This window comes from Melanotaenia boesemani, chromosome 12 (assembly GCF_017639745.1).
Source record: "Melanotaenia boesemani isolate fMelBoe1 chromosome 12, fMelBoe1.pri, whole genome shotgun sequence".
In the NCBI taxonomy this organism is placed as follows: Eukaryota; Metazoa; Chordata; class Actinopteri; order Atheriniformes; family Melanotaeniidae; genus Melanotaenia; species Melanotaenia boesemani.
In genome coordinates this window covers 10,009,266-10,027,743 of record NC_055693.1, presented here as the reverse complement: position 1 = coordinate 10,027,743, position 18,478 = coordinate 10,009,266, and the positions used below count along the sequence as shown (strand labels likewise).

The window sequence follows — 18,478 nt, the reverse complement described above, 5'->3', positions numbered from 1 at the left end:
TGCAAACTCACAGAATAAAAAAGAAAAATAATCTCTTAGAGTATAAACCCACTGGACAACTCAGTAACTGTGTCAACATGCAGCGTATAAGGAATGAGGAGTGATCATTGATGAGGAGTGGTGAGTGAGATCGTGCAAATGCGACCACGCCTCTACGGAGGCTAGAGGCAGACCAGGGCAGCCCAGAGACCTGGGCCATCAGCAGCAAACCCGGAGCATGAACTCAAGCTACCCCGACCCAAAGACAACTCCAGTCCTACCCGGTGGGTGGCAGAGGAAGGCCCCAGCCAGAGCCCCCGGCGGTCTTGGGGCACAGACCCCAGTTGGCCAAGATCGGCAGCCGCCGGCCCCGCCAGGGACCAGCCATCCAGGGCGGCCCAAGCGAAGGGTCCAGGACAACCACCCGGCCTGGGCCAGCACCCACCCCAATGTTCCAGCCGCACACCCTGGGAACAAGGGCGCCATTGACCCTCCTCCCCCACCCTCCACCTACTCCAACATCCACCCCATATAACCCCTCACTCACATCCTCCCCTGTGCTGTACCCATAAGCACTCACTTTCACACAGTCACATCACACATAACCCTAGAACCATGTGTGTGGGTGTATGTGTGTGTGAGAGAAAGATAGCAGGAAAGAAGAGGGGTCTGATGATGTAAGTCTAGAGGGCAGCAAACTTTCCTCTGGATGTTGAGCCTCTGGAGGCATTAGGCACCCCCGTTCCCCGGGAGATCCCCCAGGGCAAGACAGGCCAGGAGCAGCCGTCCCCCACGACCGGGTCATGCAGCGATTGCTGCCAATGAGCTGCTACTAACCCCAGAAGGAACACACCCCCCACATGCCTAGGGGAGAATGAGAGGAGGGGAAGGAGGACAGTGGGAGAGCCCAGACCCACGGCACACCACCCCCAAGCCCGCACAGGCCTCCCCCACAAGCTCACATGATCCATCCCCACCCCACATACACACCTATGTCTTTATAGTCATATAAATCTAATGAAGAATGTCTTTGAATCACTGACACAACATAGTTTTACTCTGGGACATGTTCAGGCAGAGAGGAGCGTGAGAAGAGCAGAGCTGGTTCACCGGGTCATGATGTGAACACAGATATGACTGAACTACATGGGGGACTGGAGGTGAACGGAAGTGGTTCAGCCATATTAGGCTATAGATCATCTAGTAAATGTTGATTTGGTCCCTGAAGCTTAGAGGTGTTAGCAGTTGGTTGACAAAGCGTCTGCCACCATTTCAAAGCTTTAAAATGAAGTTACATGCTGATTTAAGAGATGATAGCAACTGAGTATCACAGGGAAAGTGATAGCATGATGGATTATCATTATCAGTGTGTCCTTGTTGGAGAGTTTGCTGGGAAATGAGGAAAATGTTTATTGTTTCCTAAAGCAACACATTAGATGTTGCTAATTAACTCCAGCATGACCCATTATACCCATAAATATACATCAATTATTTTCTAAGACATGGTACATGTTGTAAATCAACATGGAAATAAAGCTTGCATGACAGAAACCGGATACTGTTGTTGAGAAATGGCCCTCACGGGATGAGCAAATTTTTGCAATGCTTGATTTCACTACAACAAACTGACAGAAAGTGTTTTTGTCTGTTTGCATTTAATGGACTGGTGGTTGGGTGTGTTGTCCTACAGATCTGCTCAGTCATGCGAACTTTGTCCATCTGTTTGTGAGACTGCAGTTGCAACACATTGAAGAGAAACCAGAAGGGCAAGGTCCTAACAACAGGAACATCTAGGGAGCAGATAACTGCTCAATAAACATATAGTATCAAGGTTTTTCCCCTCAGGTTCATTTTATGTTGGTAATCTTTTAACTGAAGTATAAAAGTTTATCATTGTAGGTCATTGACTTACTATCAGCACAAAAACAGTGTAAATAAAACACTTACAAAACTCCTGTGAAGCTGAAATAAAAAGTGATGAGTTACTTGACTGGAAATATGGTTAATCACACCCACTGAGATTTAGACTTGACATGAGTCATTAACATCCAGATTCATATCATGGCTCACTGACAAAATTAGCATGAAGCAGCACTAGTGAAATAGTCTTTCACCCAATATTCTCACAAACATTTGACACTGAACAAACTTTTTAAAAAGGTATTAAGTTTTCTCATCTTTAACTTTCCCACAGCCTTATTTGGCTCCATCTGGACTCAACTGAATTAGATTTTGGGTCTGACAAATTTGTTTTAAAAATGTACTTTCTTCCTTATCATCTCCAAATGTGCAGATGATAACATGGGTTTATTGGCTCTTTCAGGATAAAACACTGCAATGGCCTGATGTTTAGGAAAAGGTAAATGTCACTTAAGGTCAACACTGTCTCACTCCTAGAATGTTGAAGAAATGCTAAACAAAGCAAAAAATGTTTTAGAAGAGGATATGATTCCAAATGATAATGGAGAATTGAAACTCAGATGTTAGAGCTCTTAACTTGCAATACAAGCAATAATTTGCTGAAATGACTGAAACACTATAAGGGCGTAAAAGTTATTTCCAACAGAAAATCATGTCTGTTTTTAATGCAGTACCACCAGAACGTAAGAAGATCATCTGCATCCAGTTTTTACCTCAGGCCTTGTCCCTATGCAATATTCGCACAGAGATTCCTTCTGATTCTCTAAATTTTGTAATCATATCATACACTGTAGACGGTGGGATCCTCAAGGTCTTCACAATTTTACATTGAAGAACATTTTTTTAAATTGTTCCACATTTATTCCACTTAATTTGTCACATTCCGGTAAACCTGTGTCCATATTTGTATCTGAGATGCTCCTTTAATACCCAGATTTATACTGATCTGGTGCCAATTAACCTAATTCAAATGATCCTCCAGTTGTTGTTTTTTTTTGTTGTTGTTGTTTTTTCCATTTGTGCCAAATACTTCTTTAGCCTTTAGTTGCCCTATTCCAGCTTTATTTTTTTGATGTGTTGCTGCCATCAGATTAAAAATAATTAATGCTTTCCATGAAATGCTGAAAGATCTGAGTTTCAACATGTGTTGTTTATGTTTTTTAAGGAATAAAACAGTGATTTATTAGGTTTGTCCTCCCTGAACTGCCAGCTTATCGTGGTGGAGGAGTTTGTGCGTCCTGACAATCCTAGCAGCTATGTTGTCGGGGGCTTCAAATCAAATCAAATAAAATCAAAATTTATTTATGAAGCACCTTTCATGCCACAGGCAAAACAAAGCGCTTTTGCATATTAAAAACAAAACAAGGTGGACTTACATAATAATAGAAACATTCACCAAAATAAAAAAAACTCACCAAAATATTTCACACAGCCACACGCACACACACACACACACACACACACACACCAAGCAGCCCCCACCTCGCCATTCTATACAAACACAATTCTCTTATTTCTGTCTCAAACTGAATGTTAACACCTTGTTCAGGCATAAGAGTGCCCACATGTGCACTTGGCACCAGAACACTCTAGGCCGCAGTTCGATGATCGACTTTGTAGTCGTATCGTCGGACTTGTGGCCGCATGTTCTGGACACTCGGGTGAAGAGAGGGGCGGAGCTGTCAACTGATCACCACCTGCTAGTGAGTTGGCTCAGATGGTGGGGGAGGATGCTGGTCAGGCCTGGCAGACCCAAGCGTGTTGTGAGGGTCTGCTAGGAACATCTGGCGGAGACCCCTGTCAGAGAGAGTTTCAACTCCCATCTCCAGCAGAGCTTCAACCATGTCCTGGGTGAGGTGGGGGACATTGAGTTCGAGTCGGCTGTGTTCCGTGCCTCTATTGTCGAGGCGGCCAGCCGCAGCTGTGGCTGTCGTGGCAACCCCCGAACTCGTTGGTGGACACCAGCAGTAAGGGATGCCGTCAAGCTGAAGAAGGAGTTCTATCGGGCATTTTTGGACTGTGAGACTCCAGAGACAGCTGATGGGTATCTGCAGGCTAAGCAGAGCGCAGCTTCGGCAGTCGCTAAGGCAAAAACTCGGGCATGGGAGGAGTTTGGAGAGGCCATGGAAAATGACTTCCAGATGGCTTCGAGGAGATTCTGGTCCACCATCCAGCAGCTCAGGAGGGGAAAGCAGTGCTCCATCAACACTGTGTACAGTGGGGATGGGGGGCTGCTGACCTCGACTAGAGTCCCCCGAACGTTGTGAGGCAGTGGAGGGAATACTTCAAAGACCTTCTCAAACCCACCAACACGTCTTCCGATAAGGAAGCAGAGTCTGGGGTAGCTGGTGCTGGCTCTTACATTTTTGGGGCAGAGGTCGCTGAGGTGGTTAAAAAGCTCCTCGTGGCAAGGACCCGGGGGTGGATGAGATCCGCCCAGAGTTCCTTAGGGCTCTGGATGCTGTAGGGCTGTCTTGGCTGACATGCCTCTGCAACATCGTGTGGACATCAGGGACAGTTCCCCTGGACTGGCAGACTGTGGTGGTGGTCCCCCTCTTTAAAAAGGGGGATCAGAGGGTGTGCTCCAATTACAGGGGGATCACACTCCTCAGCCTCCCTGGTAAGGTCTATTCAGAGCTTGGTCCGGATTGCCGGCAGCAAATCAGAATCATTTCCAGTGCGGACTGGACTCCGCCAAGGCTGCCCTTTGTCACCAATTCTGTTCATAACTTTTATGGACAGAATTTCTAGGCGCAGCCGAGGTATTGAGGGGATCTGGTTTGGTGGCCTCAGGATTGGGTCTCTGCTCGTTGCAGATGATGTGGTTCTGTTGGCTTTATCAGGCCGTGATCTTCAGCTCTCACTGGAGCGATTCGCAGCCGAGTGTGAAGCGGCTGGGATGAGAATGAGCACCTCCAAATCAGAGACCATGGTCCTCAACCGGAAAAGGGTGGAGTGCTCTCTCCAGGTCGTCAGTAGGGTCCTGCCCCAGATGGAGGAGTTCACATATCTCGGGGTCTTGTTCACGAGTGAGAGCTCGGTGATCCGGGAGGGAGTAGAGTCACTGCTCCTCTGCATCGTGAGTAGCCAGATGAGGTGGCTCGGGCATCTGGTTAGGATGCCTCGTGGACACCTCCCTGGTGAGGTGTTCGGGCATGTCCCACCGGAAAGAGGCCCCAAAGGGGACCCAGGACACGCTGGACAGACTACATCTCTCGGCTGGCCTGGGAACACCTCGGGATCCATCCGGATGATCTGGTGAATGTGGCCGGGGAAATAGAAGACTGGGTTTCCCTGCTTAGGCAGTTACCCCCACAACCCAACTCCCGATAAGCGGCAGAAAATGCATGGATGGATTTCTAGGTTTGCAATAGCAACATAACAATAGACATAGATTATTAAATATCAAGTAAATTTCATAATTGTAACTGGGCCAATAAATTATAATGAATGCTAATGACTTTAACGTACTAATTATATGAGTATCAGGCAGATCTGGTTATGAGGTATCAGAGTTTTTAGTTAAGCTTTTCTAAATTTGATATTGTTCATTTATTATCTATACCACTTTGTCCAAGGAAGTTTAAGAGTTGCAGGGAAGCTGGAGCTTAACCCAGCATTCACCAGTCCATCGCAGGGGCAAAAGAGGGCCACAGACAGACAAACAACCATTCACACTCACTCCTAGGGAGAATTTAGTATAGAAATACTTTATTAATCCCTTCGGAGAGCCCTCAGGGAAATTTGGGACCAATTAACCTTGCATGCATGTCTTTGGACAGTGGGAGGAAGCCAGAGTATCCGGAGAGAACCTCGCATACACAGGGAAAACATGCAAACTCCACACAGGAAGGCTGCTGTTCTAACCTCCCCCAGCCGAGGCTCGAACCAGTAACCTTCTTGCTGTGAGGCTGTGGCGCTAACCACCACACCACAGCAATATTTTCTGCACCACTATTTAATTTTCTAACAACATTTTTCTTCATCGGTAATTTGAAAAGATAAATATAAGTTGTTCTTTCCCATTTCTCAAAATGGCCTCTGATCAAGAAGAAAGAAGAAAAAAATCCATCTCATTGATTGGCCAGAGCCAAAACCAGCTTGCCCACCTAGAGTAAAAACTAAGCAACAATAAATTTATTCAGTCGTGGGGTTTCTGTTTTCACAGTGGTGTTGAAACTTAATGCGTTTTTCACAAGAATTTGTCCAGTATGAGCAGCAGGAGAGGCAGCAAGCTGTGCAGCATGTTAACATACATAAAGTCATACCTCTCCTCTTCCTCTCTTTGGTCTGCTGGATGGTCCATTTGCCTTCCTACTGTCAACCACCAAACCAGAGGTTACTTGCAAGAGGACCAAGACCCCCGGTTTTCAAGCAAATGCGTGTTCACACTGATCACAACGGACCAGACTATCCGTGGAAGTGGACCAAACAGTGCTGGTGTGAATGCGCTCTGAATTTAGAAAGATTTTCTTTGGCCCAGATGGATTATGGATCACATTATAAAATCTTGATTAAATTGTATCTTAACAGCATATTTATTAATCTGAAAAAAATTCCAAGTACATCTACAGGTTTTTTTTCAGTAAAGCAAAGAAATGGTCCAGTGGAGAGTTTAAGTTTCACTCAACAGAGCCCAACATAGCATATTTGATACATACAGTTTTTGAGACATTTTGCATCACTTTATTGTAAAAACTTTGTTCAAAATCCTGTTGAACACAACTTGTCTTATGTCCCCTTATAGATACTAGGAAGAAAACCACACTATAATAATTTTGACATATTAAATGATAATAAATGGTAAATATCTTACATTTTGTTAAAGTGCCAAAAAAACTCATATTATTCGCTTTTTTAAACTTTTCTTACCATTTTCATGGGTCATGTCTTAAAAGGGTTAAAATCAGTGCTGTTATATAAAAGGCGAGTATGATTTGAAATCCCTTGGATATTACAATGCAGTGTTTAAAGCAGATGGCAGGCATCACATTACAGTTCACTCATTCCAACTGAAAATGACTTGACTTGGACTTCTAAAAAATTACATAAATTTAGCAGGTGTGCCACTTTCTGATTCTGTATTCCTTAAATGTTCCTAAAATTGATATTTGGAACATTCAAGCTCCTATCTAACAATTCAACATTGATATGGAAATAATCTTCCACAGGGCATCTAGCTTTGCACTACGAAATTATATCTTGTCAAAGAATCTGCAAGGGAAAAGAAATTCTTGGTGCTTTACCACCTGTATTTGCACTGTTTTGTAAAGACTGTTTACTGTCTGAACTGGCTTTTTCTGCTGAAGGAAACCAGACTATGTCTGATAGTCACATTCTGCCACAAAACCAGTTTATTTTTAACCATCTCTGAGAGAATATCAGTATCAGTTGGAACTGTTGACCTGCTGAGAGGCAAAATATTGTGGGAAAATTCCAATACAAATAACAGATTTCAGCTCTTTAATGAGGAAATGACAGAAACCCACATCCTACACTGGAACTGCCTGCCAAGGGCATTCAGTGTGACCGCAGTCAGTGGGATTGACAGTTTGGATTAAAGACTTTTACTCTGTGGGAGGCCATTTAAACGATATACAATGGCACACTTAGCACCATAAAAAAAGAAAGAAGGGTTAAAAAAAACACATTGGGACTTACCCTAAGTGCAGCTGGCTGCACATGTAGGACACATTTAACAGAGGTTTCATACTGAGGAACGGGGACAGCACGGTTTAGTGTATGAAATCGAGTATCTTGTTCATAATGAAGATGTTGCCCTACTTTGGCTTTGTGGTGAAAGTTTTGTGGCTCAGATGTGTTTTTCCACTGGGGTTTTTTCAATGTAGTATTTTACTCATTTGATCCTAGTATGAATAATTACATTAATTTGAACTGATTTTATATGATAATGATTAAAATGGTAAAAGAGTCTGATAATAATCTCCAAATTTTAAGATCCTAAGCAAACCACAATCCATATATACTGTAATGGAAGTGTATTGTGGATTGTACAATTGAAAGTAAATAGAAAATACACATGAAAGTACTCGTTTCTAGTTAAAATGGCCTCAGACAAGATTTTACTGTTAAATAAAACATACTGCTGGTCTACATTAGTGTGTCTTTCCTGATTTAGTGTCAGATTTTTGGTAACTTATTTGTGTGCACCTGCAGTGACTAACCACTTGTAGGTGTACAGAATGTTAAGTACATGTGATAATGTTCCCACTCACTATTGTAAACACAAAATTTGCAAGTATGTGACAGCAAAAACACAAGCAGAGGGAAACAGTGTGGTTTTCCAACCAACACTGAACAGCAATCAGATCTAAAATGCTATGTCAATGTCTTTGTCTCCCCCCCAGGTATTTGCAACACAATACTGATGACTGTAATCTATAAAACAAAGAAAAAACAAAGGTTGTGCTAACTGACTTCCATGGCTCTAATATAATGTAACATAGTGTGCCTTCTTTGTAGCTACAATTACAATTACAATTCTCTAAAAGAATTCATATCTAACTCTGAATGGTGAGGCTTTTCAAAGCTTTAATGGCTTAATTTTTATAACAAGGTAACTATTTAGGCAGCCTTGAGTGGCAAAGTTATTATTAGAGCCTGAAACAAAAAAGGAAACAAAAGTAAGCACATCGACTCACCTCAAAGAAAGCAACACAGAGGCACCAGCAGAGGAGAGAGAAAGGATGAGAGAGTTTACACTATGTGGTGGAGCTAAGAGAGGAAACATCACCTCTGACCTGTTCGTGCAGAGTGGAGTCTCCACCATAAAGCTCAGCCAATTATGACTCAACAGCTCTGTCCCACCTCCATGGAACAACAGTCCCACAAAGAGGAGGAAGACTGTGTTTGGATTGCACCTTTCAGCACTCTGTTTACTTTCCTTTGCATTTTAACACAACTTTGTGAAAACTGTCAACAAAATAATTTTAATGCTTTTCTTCGGTTTACATAAAACAATTATGTTTGAAAACATTTAAAATTTAGCTTTTACAAAGAATAAACTAAAAATGTGTGCACTTCCTACAGGGCCGGAAAATACGGCTAAAGAAATAAAACCACATTTTCCATTTGAATCTATTATTTTTTCTTTCTTAAAAACCTGCAAATGACAGAAATGATGCAAAAGAAGTTTTACTTTTGTTGTGAATATCCCTGTTTTGATGAAGTCAGATTTAAAGTAAAACTGAACACAAGCCTCTTAATCTGTCTGCTCTGTAGTGCTGTCATTGGGCCCCCCCCCACCCCCACCCCAGCTAGCCGAGCCTGGCCTCTAAAATCACAGAGTGGGAGCCTGTGAAAGCCAGATCCTCTCCCAGAGAGGGGCATGGACAGGCACCATTCATGGACATTTGAAGGTTCAGACACAGAAACAGCCTGTTCTCAGTAGAGCTCACTAGAGCCACATTTGGAATGGCTGAAATTAAAAACCAAGGCTAAATTTGGGGCAATACACTTTGAAAACAATGTTCTTGGACCTCTGACACTCATATAAAATTGTTGAAAATATATATAATATGGGACCTTTAACTGTCCTACAGCATACTAACTCAATAAGTAATGAAAATTCAAATAATGCCATGTGGGGCTAAGTGATATGACAAAATATATTTACACAATATAATTTGTTATATTGATTGATGATGATACTGAGATTAATAAAGCTATCAATTTCAAAAGTATACCAATAACGATCTCAGTTCACTTGCAAGAAAACCAAAGAGACGGAGGGAAGTTGAGCGTCGTAGCTAAACATGCTGGATATCTAGCTTCTTCTCCTGCTGGTCATACTAGACAGATTCTAGCAAAAACTGCATCAGGTTTAAACACAAAAGTAAAAACTGAACTTCAAGACTGCTTAGAAATGTTGTTGTAGTGAGCAGTTTCTGTAACTGCGGATGTTATTCAGGTAGTTGGGTCTGTTTCAGTAAAGTAAGACCAAACCAAACAAAGGTGTAAGTTTTTTGGAATTCCCCATCCAGCTGAATAGTCATCTGGACTATCTCGGTGTGAATGCATTCTTATTTTTACTGCATGAAAAAGCAGATCTTTGGCCATTTTGACTTTGGTCTATCTTGAGCTGGCTGAGTGGACATTTACCCAGCTGTTTAACCTTTACATGTTTACGTGAACGAAGCCCTCTCCCCTGTCATTTCTTCCTTTATTTATTTTATCACTATATTTCAGTGCAGTATAACATTTTTATTCTGTTTTTGTTCCTTTAACATTTGGAATTTCTCTGTGAGATAAATAAAAGTCTGTCTTTCCTAGTTCACCTTATGTTACCACAAACGGCTTTTGGCCGCTCTGCAGGCAAGGCAAGGTAAGTTTATTTGTATGGCACATTTAATGTGCAAGACATTTCAAAGTGCTTTACATAAAACATAAAAAGCATTACAGCAGGGCGCAGGAAGCAATAAGAAGGGCATTAAAATCAAACTTTGAAAAGAAATTAAATGAAAAAGAAGAGATAAAATGCCATAAATAAATGTCCCAGTGCGAGGAATTAAGAAAAGCAGCAAATAGAAATTTTTTTTAACCCTGATTTGAACCTGTTGAGAGTTTCAGCAGACCTGCAGTTTTCTGGGAGTTTGTTCCACATGTAAGGAGCATAAAAGCTGAATGCTGCCTCTCCACATTTAGTTCTGACTCTGGGAACAAAAAGTAGACCTAACCCTGATGACCTGAGGGATCTGGTTGGTTCATAACAAACCAGAAGACCCTGAATATATTTTGCTCCTAAACCATTTAGTTCTTTGTAAACTAACAGCCAGATTTTTAAGTCAATTCTTTCACAGACAGAAAGCCAGTATAAAGATCTGAGGACTGGTGTTACATGATCCACTTTCTTGGTCTCAGTGAGGACTCGAGCCGCAGCGTTCTGGACTAACTGCAGCTGTCTGATGGACTTTTTAGGGAGACCTGTGAGGACAGCATTACAGTAGTCCAGTCTACTAAAGATAAATGCACGGACAAGTTTTTCTAATCTGAGTCATCAGTCATTTGATCCTTGATATGTTCTTTAAGAGATAACAGGCCGACTTCACAATTGTCTTAACATAACTGCTAAAATTCAGGTCTGAGAACTTAAATGTTTGAAGCTGAGAACTGACATTTAATCTTTCTTCCTTGGCTCCAAAAACTATTATTTCAATTTTGTCTTCATTTAACTTAAGGAAGTTCTGGCACATCCAATCTTTAATTTGATCGATGCAGTTGATCAGAGTTTGGATGGGACTGTAGTGACATGGTGACATGGTTGTGTAGATTTGTATCTGGTCAGAGTAATTGTGATAACGTATTTAGTTTTTTTTATTTTTATTAATTGTAGCGAGTGGCAGCATGTAAATTTTGAACAGCAGTGGCTCCAGGATGGAGTTTTGGGGGACTCCACAGGTTATTTTGGTTCGCTCAGATTTATAGTTAACTATAGACACAAAGTAGTCCCTGTCTTTTAAATAGGACTCAACCTAATTAATTGCAGTGCCTGAAACTCCAACCCAGTTTTTCAGCTGGTCTACTAAGTTAACTATGTTGTGGTCAACCATGTCAAATGCAGCACTGAGATCTAATAGTACCAGGACTGAAATGTTTCCACCATATGTGCTCAAGCGGATGTCATTAAAGACCTGAACTAGAGCAGTCTCAGTGCTGTGGTGTGGCCGAAAACCCAACTGGTAGACATCAAAACAGTTATTTAGTGTCAGGAAGTTGTGTAGCTATTACAATACAGCTTTTTCTATAATCTTAATAAGAAATGAGAGGTTTGATATCAGGCTGTAGCTGCTCATGAGTGACGAGTATAAGTTGTTCTTTTTCAGTAGTGGCTGTTTTTAGGGTCTGAGGGAAGACACCTGCAGTTTTACAATCTGTAAGATATCTAAGGCCATGCATCCTGAAACATTCTTGAAAACCCTGTTGGCAAAGCATCAAGACAGCAAGTGGTGGCGTTCAGATGCTCAATGATATTATCCGGGTTTTTAGGACTGACTGGAGAAAAGTGTTCATGTCTCTAAGTGACACAGTGATGACATATTCCTGCCTCTGGCATGGAAGCACTGACTGCCTGATTCTCTGAAGTTTGTTAGTAAAGACAGAAGCAAACTCATTACAGGCCTGGTTAGCTAGAGCAGATATGTTGGCAAGCTGCTTCACAACTCTTTTTTACAGCTGTTTTGTGGTCATAAAACAGTGATTGGAATTGAGGTGTTCAAAGTTAATCCTGATACAGATAAATGATAGAATGCCTCTGACCTCATGGTTAAGAGTGGAACTTCTCTAACAACTGTTAAAATCTGTGTAAAACCATGTGCAGTTTTACAGAAATCGACAGACATGCTAGGGCTTCCCCACTGGATAGAGGAGTTCCCAGCAGATTTACGCATGCATTCAGTTATGAGTCACTCCCCATCCATCACAACCCACAAAGAAAATGCCACAACGTGCTGAGAAAAACTTATAGATGGGTTATAACCATTTTTCCAACATAGCAAGAATGCATTGACCACAGAGTTGTTTTTCTTCTTGCTTTTTCCTGTTAGACTATGTAGATCGTTGACAGCCAACAGATGATTCATAATGAATGGCTTTTCCTTTTTTTATATTAATTGCTGCTACTTAATTATTTTCCTATTTAATCTGTTATCAACCAGAAATTCAGTAGATGCAGGTCTTTAGACTTGTGTTAGAAATAAAGTCGGAGTTGGATGCTGATACCGGCTGTTGTATATTGGACAGATTACAAGACAATACAAAGGCATTTATAGTGATATTTAGTCTTTATTGTTTTTTTCCAGCCACCATCTCCACAAGTTTAGAGACTGAGATCATATTTCTAAGAGATATGTTGTTGCTTCATTTTGGAGTCTCCTGGGTTAACACTGATTAACATGTCTTCTCTCTTAAATACCATCAATAAATCAAATAAATTATCATCTTATTCATATTTAGTTTAGAAAAATGCATAATATTTTTCACAATTGTTCTGTTCTCATTTTGAACAAATATGCTGTTTTCATTAAATGTTAAACATAAACCAAGGCTACTTAATTCATTGCTACATGGGCCTCAGTCCTGCAGGTTTGGTGATGTTCACCTGCTCCAACATATCTTGTATTCAGTCTTAGAAACACGGCTTTTACACGGTGTTGGAGCCAAGAAGCGTCACAACTCAAAGATGTTTTAGCAACACATGGTGGCTGCACTCTAAAGGAAAAACAAAGCTGTGGAACCATTCAACTGTAATTTACTGTACTTTATCTGAGATGACTGATACAAATGGCTCGAACAGTGGCCTTTGTGTGCAGAGTTTGCATTTTCTCCCCATGTATGCATGGGTTCTCGCCAGGCCAAATTTTTTTGACCAATTGAATGGCGGGTCAAAATGTCGCTACTGAGCCTAAATGTGGATTGGAACGACAACAGCTGTAATCATTACAGTGCAATGCTTATGGGGCGCCAAGTGTAAAAGTTCAGTATAAAAGTTGTAGCTGACACATTTTCATTATTTATCTCACTTTTCTCACATTTAGCACATTTTCCCTACATTTTCCTACATTTAACATAACTTTTAACCACATGTATAATGGTCCAACAGAACATCTAAATCTAAATGTTAAATCTAAATCTAAATGTTATATGTTAAATCTAAATGTTAAATCTAAATCTAAATGTTATATGTTAAATCTAAATGTTAAATCTAAATCTAAATGTTATATGTTAAATCTAAATGTTAAATCTAAATCTAAATGTTTAAATCTAAATCTAAATGTTATATGTTAAATCTAAATGTTAAATCTAAATCTAAATGTTATATGTTAAATCTAAATGTTAAATCTAAATCTAAATGTTATATGTTAAATCTAAATGTTAAATCTAAATCTAAATGTTAAATCTAAATCTAAATGTTATATGTTAAATCTAAATGTTAAATCTAAATCTAAATGTTAAATCTAAATCTAAATGTTATATGTTAAATCTAAATGTTAAATCTAAATCTAAATGTTATATGTTAAATCTAAATGTTAAATCTAAATCTAAATGTTAAATCTAAATCTAAATGTTATATGTTAAATCTAAATGTTAAATCTAAATCTAAATGTTAAATCTAAATCTAAATGTTATATGTTAAATCTAAATGTTAAATCTAAATCTAAATCTAAATGTTAAATCTAAATCTAAATGTTATATGTTAAATCTAAATGTTAAATCTAAATCTAAATCTAAATGTTGAACCTAAATGTTTCGAATATATGCTAATTAACCCCGCCCCTTTTAGCCTCAACCAATAGGCTAGTAGGGAAACACTCGCGCGCGCGCACACACTCACAGGCGCTCGCACACACGTCTTTACTGTGAATGTGTTGGTTGTTATATCTTAAAAACCAAAGCAGCAAAAACGAAGATTTTTTCAGCACAAACCAGCACTAACGCAGCACAAACGATCGAGACCATTTTTGTTCAATTTGAACAATGTGGGGGGCTGGATGAACTTACAGTGACCTTAAAAACATGTTTTAATATTGTAACGTCCTGCCGGACGTGTAAAGAACAGGTCGGAAGTTTCTCCAAGAACGGCAGCTTTATTGCTCTCAATAACGGTTACTGTTGGCCGTAACCACGCCGTACACTTGACAACAGCTCTCCCTCCAAGAACTTTTTGAGCAGAGAAGAAGAAGAAAAGAAACTACCCCCCTCCTTTTCCCCGCCCCTCGAACATTTTAACACTCATAACATTGGCTAGAACCATGGGAGAATAACACAACTCTTAACATTAGTGGGACCACAATGGAACCGCTACAATATCTTAAAAACTAAAGCAGCACAAACGAAAATGTTTTCAGCACAAACCAGCACTAACGCAGCACAAACGATCGAGACCATTTCCGCTGTGTTTTGCGTGGGGTGGGGGGCCAGCTTCACGCAGGTCATCCACCGACACATTCACAGTAAAGACGTGTGTGCGAGCGCCTGTGAGTGTGTGCTCGCGCGAGAGTGTTTCCCTACTAGCCTATTGGTTGAGGCTAAAAGGGGCGGGGTTAATTAGCATATATTCGAAACATTTAGGTTCAACATTTAGATTTAGATTTAGATTTAACATTTAGATTTAACATATAACATTTAGATTTAGATTTAACATTTAGATTTAGATTTAACATTTAGATTTAACATATAACATTTAGATTTAGATTTAACATTTAGATTTAGATTTAACATTTAGATTTAACATATAACATTTAGATTTAGATTTAACATTTAGATTTAGATTTAACATTTAGATTTAACATATAACATTTAGATTTAGATTTAACATTTAGATTTAGATTTAACATTTAGATTTAACATATAACATTTAGATTTAGATTTAACATTTAGATTTAACATATAACATTTAGATTTAGATTTAAACATTTAGATTTAGATTTAACATTTAGATTTAACATATAACATTTAGATTTAGATTTAACATTTAGATTTAACATATAACATTTAGATTTAGATTTAACATTTAGATTTAACATATAACATTTAGATTTAGATTTAACATTTAGATTTAGATGTTCTGTTGGACCATTATACATGTGGTTAAAAGTTATGTTAAATGTAGGAAAATGTAGGGAAAATGTGCTAAATGTGAGAAAAGTGAGATAAATAATGAAAATGTGTCAGCTACAACTTTTATACTGAACTTTTACACTTGGCGCCCCATAAATGCTTAGTGCTAAAAACCTCAGCGATTCCCATATGGGTGACTCTATCACAAATGTGTTGTGCGCACGTTGTGGTGCGTGATAATTCTGCTAACAGGAAAAAAGCAATGGAAACCTTGGGAACGCGTAGCTTAGGCTGTTTTGCACTCTCTTTGCAACTTGTTGTGAACAAAGGATTATAATCACAACAAAGTATAAGTGATGCACTGGCAAAATGTAAGCAGATTGTTGGACATTTCAAACATTCTCTGTTGTCTTACTCACGTCCAGAGAAGTCCTCAGCACCTATGTTGCTGACCATGACCTGTCTGCAACCCTGACCGCTGTCCAGTGGGCATTGCTGACAAAAACAGTGAGTGTTCTGGCTTCATTTGAAGAGCTAACAAGAAAGGTCAGCTCCTCTGCAGCATCGGTAGCTATTGTCATTCCAGCTGTCACTGTCCTTAAACGCCTTTTGGCTAAAGAAGGTGATGCAGACACTGGGATCAAAACCATGAAAACCACTTTACTTCAATTCTGTAGAGGATGAACCACTCTATGCCCTTGCACCTTTGTTGGACCTCTGCCATAAAGACAGGTACAAATATAAAAGAACTATTTTAAATAGGCACAAAAAACATATAATAAATATTTAGCACTCATAAAAAATGTGGTTAATATATATTTTTGTTCATATAATTCATAACTTGTGTTTCAGATAATTCACAAGGACAGATTCTGTAAACAAGGCAAAGGATGCACTGACCACAGAACTAGAAGAAGAAGAGAGGAGTGTCATATGTGAAGAGGGGTCAGAGGGAGAGCCACCTGAAAAGTTGACTTGTGTGTACCAGAGACGTCTGCAGCACCAGCAGCTTCAGCAGCAGTACAAAGTAAGAGCAGCTTCTTAATGGAGTTTAAACAGATTCTGGAAGAGAATGAAGATCTGGAAGCCCCAAGAAGCTCAAGCTCAACTGTCAAACTACAGACTTATTTTCCTGAAAAACTGTGAACACTACAGTTGACTCATACAAATATTGGGAAATGTACAGGCAAAGATTTCCTGCTCTTGCTGATGCTGCCACAAAATACCCATGTGGCCCCTGTACCAGTGCTGAAAGTGAGGGACTGTTTAGCACTATCTCCAGCATCTTGGATGAGAAAAGAAACAGACTCACTGCAGAACGACTCGAAATGCTAGCCTTCTTGAACAAGAACTTATTAGTGCTTAACTGAGGGGAAATGTTATTGCACAAGGTTCTAGTCTGCACAAAATCTTTCTTATTTTGTCTGTTGGTAAAATATTGTTTGAATAGTATTCTTTTTTACCCTGACTATGCTGCTTTTGTTTATATTTTGGATTATTTATTCTTTTTTGCACTAAAAGCTAAAGCTTAAATTAAAGTACCTCAGTCACTTACATTTATGATTGAGGTGCATTTGCAATCACTTACATACATTAATATTTGAATAAGTTATTTGTTATTTATCCTCACCTAATGCTGCAGAAGGCAGACGTTTCTTTTCACACTGGATTGTTTTTTAAATACAAGCACAGAAAATGTTTACAGTGTTTCAAGTTTTATCTTTATAGTAAATGCGGCTGGTTTGTTTATGTTTGCAGTGTTGGAAATTTTTATGTGACCATTCTGCAGCACTTTATACTTGCAGTATAGCATCTTTTTTCTATTTGGAATGTTGGCGCTTTACTTTGTCTGATGCTGCTGCAGTTACTTGAAAAATAAACAGTTCAGAACTTATTTCAATCAGTTTTAGCTGATTGATTTCCAGTATCTGTTAATGTCGGTATCAGCAGATACCCAAAGCTCAGGTATTGGTATCGGTACAGATATCTGACCACAGCACCCTCCCTGAACAAAGCCCAGAAACAATCATGGTACCAGACATCCAACAAAGAATCTCAGGTATGAAGAACTGAACAACACAGACATGATCCACACTTACTGGCTAAAGACACGAACTTCACTCCATGAGCACAAATGAACCAACTGCTGAGGGATGAGACCCATCCTGAATGATTGACCAAAGGATGGACAGTCCTGATACTGAAAGATCCTCAGGAGGGAACAGTCCCATCCAACTATCGGCCGATAACCTGTCTCTCCACAACATGAAAACGTTTGTCGGGCAAGTGGCATAGATAAGTCAGCACATGGATCAATACATGACAGAGGCACAAAAAGACATTGGTAAAGATACCAGAGGAGCAAAACACCAGCTATTGGTTGACAGAACTGTTGCCTGAGACTAAAAAACCAGACAGACAATCCTGTGCACTATGGATGGATGGATGGATGGATGGATGGATGGATGGATGGATGGGTGGATGGGTGGGTGGATGGATGGATGGGTGGGTGGGTGGATGGATGGGTGGGTGGGTGGGTGGATGGGTGGATGGGTGGATGGATGGGTGGGTGGGTGGATGGATGGGTGGGTGGGTGGGTGGGTGGATGGATGAAAAAACCAAAAAGGTCTCAAACTTTTCTGATGAGTAGTCATGTTTGTGCACAAACATGACTGACTCGGCGTGAGGTCCCTTGGTAATCCACCTTGAAGGACATAATGTGTTAAAATCTATTTTAAAATGGAATGTGGTGGCAAGTTTTTAAAATTTTTGCAATCTTCTGCTTAAAAAATGTTTAGGCAAAATCTTCTTCACAAAACCTTCTTAAATTGGGATTGATGCACCTCCGTTGGGAATCAGTATGATTTGTTAAAAGGCGAAGAAGGAATGTGGGGTCAAAGGTGACCCACCTCTGATACGCCTTTGAGACCGGTAAGGGAAGTAGAGAACAAACGTTGTGTGTGTTTTCACTTATCAAGTTGGCATCAAAGCATGCCAGTGTGAA

The 18,478-nt window shown here is 40.0% G+C and overlaps 1 protein-coding gene across 3 annotated transcripts in view; it reads right to left on the bottom strand.

Moving 5' to 3' along the window:
• The window catches only part of zmp:0000000936 (interleukin-1 receptor type 1), a 40,769-nt gene that overhangs the window by 21,378 nt on the left and 913 nt on the right, over positions 1–18,478 (bottom strand). Inside the window, exon 1 of one of the 3 annotated variants that reach the window (XM_042002260.1) lies at positions 8,562–8,659. The exons of 1 other annotated variant lie outside the window; for it this stretch is intronic. Coding sequence is in view for 1 of the 2 variants with exons in the window: in XM_042002258.1 (XP_041858192.1) it covers positions 7,389–7,419 (31 nt within the window). In the remaining variant the exon portion in view is untranslated. Of the gene's footprint in view, positions 1–7,388; positions 7,511–8,561; positions 8,660–18,478 lie in introns of those variants that run through there. One more of the 3 variants, XM_042002258.1, reaches the window with a different exon arrangement.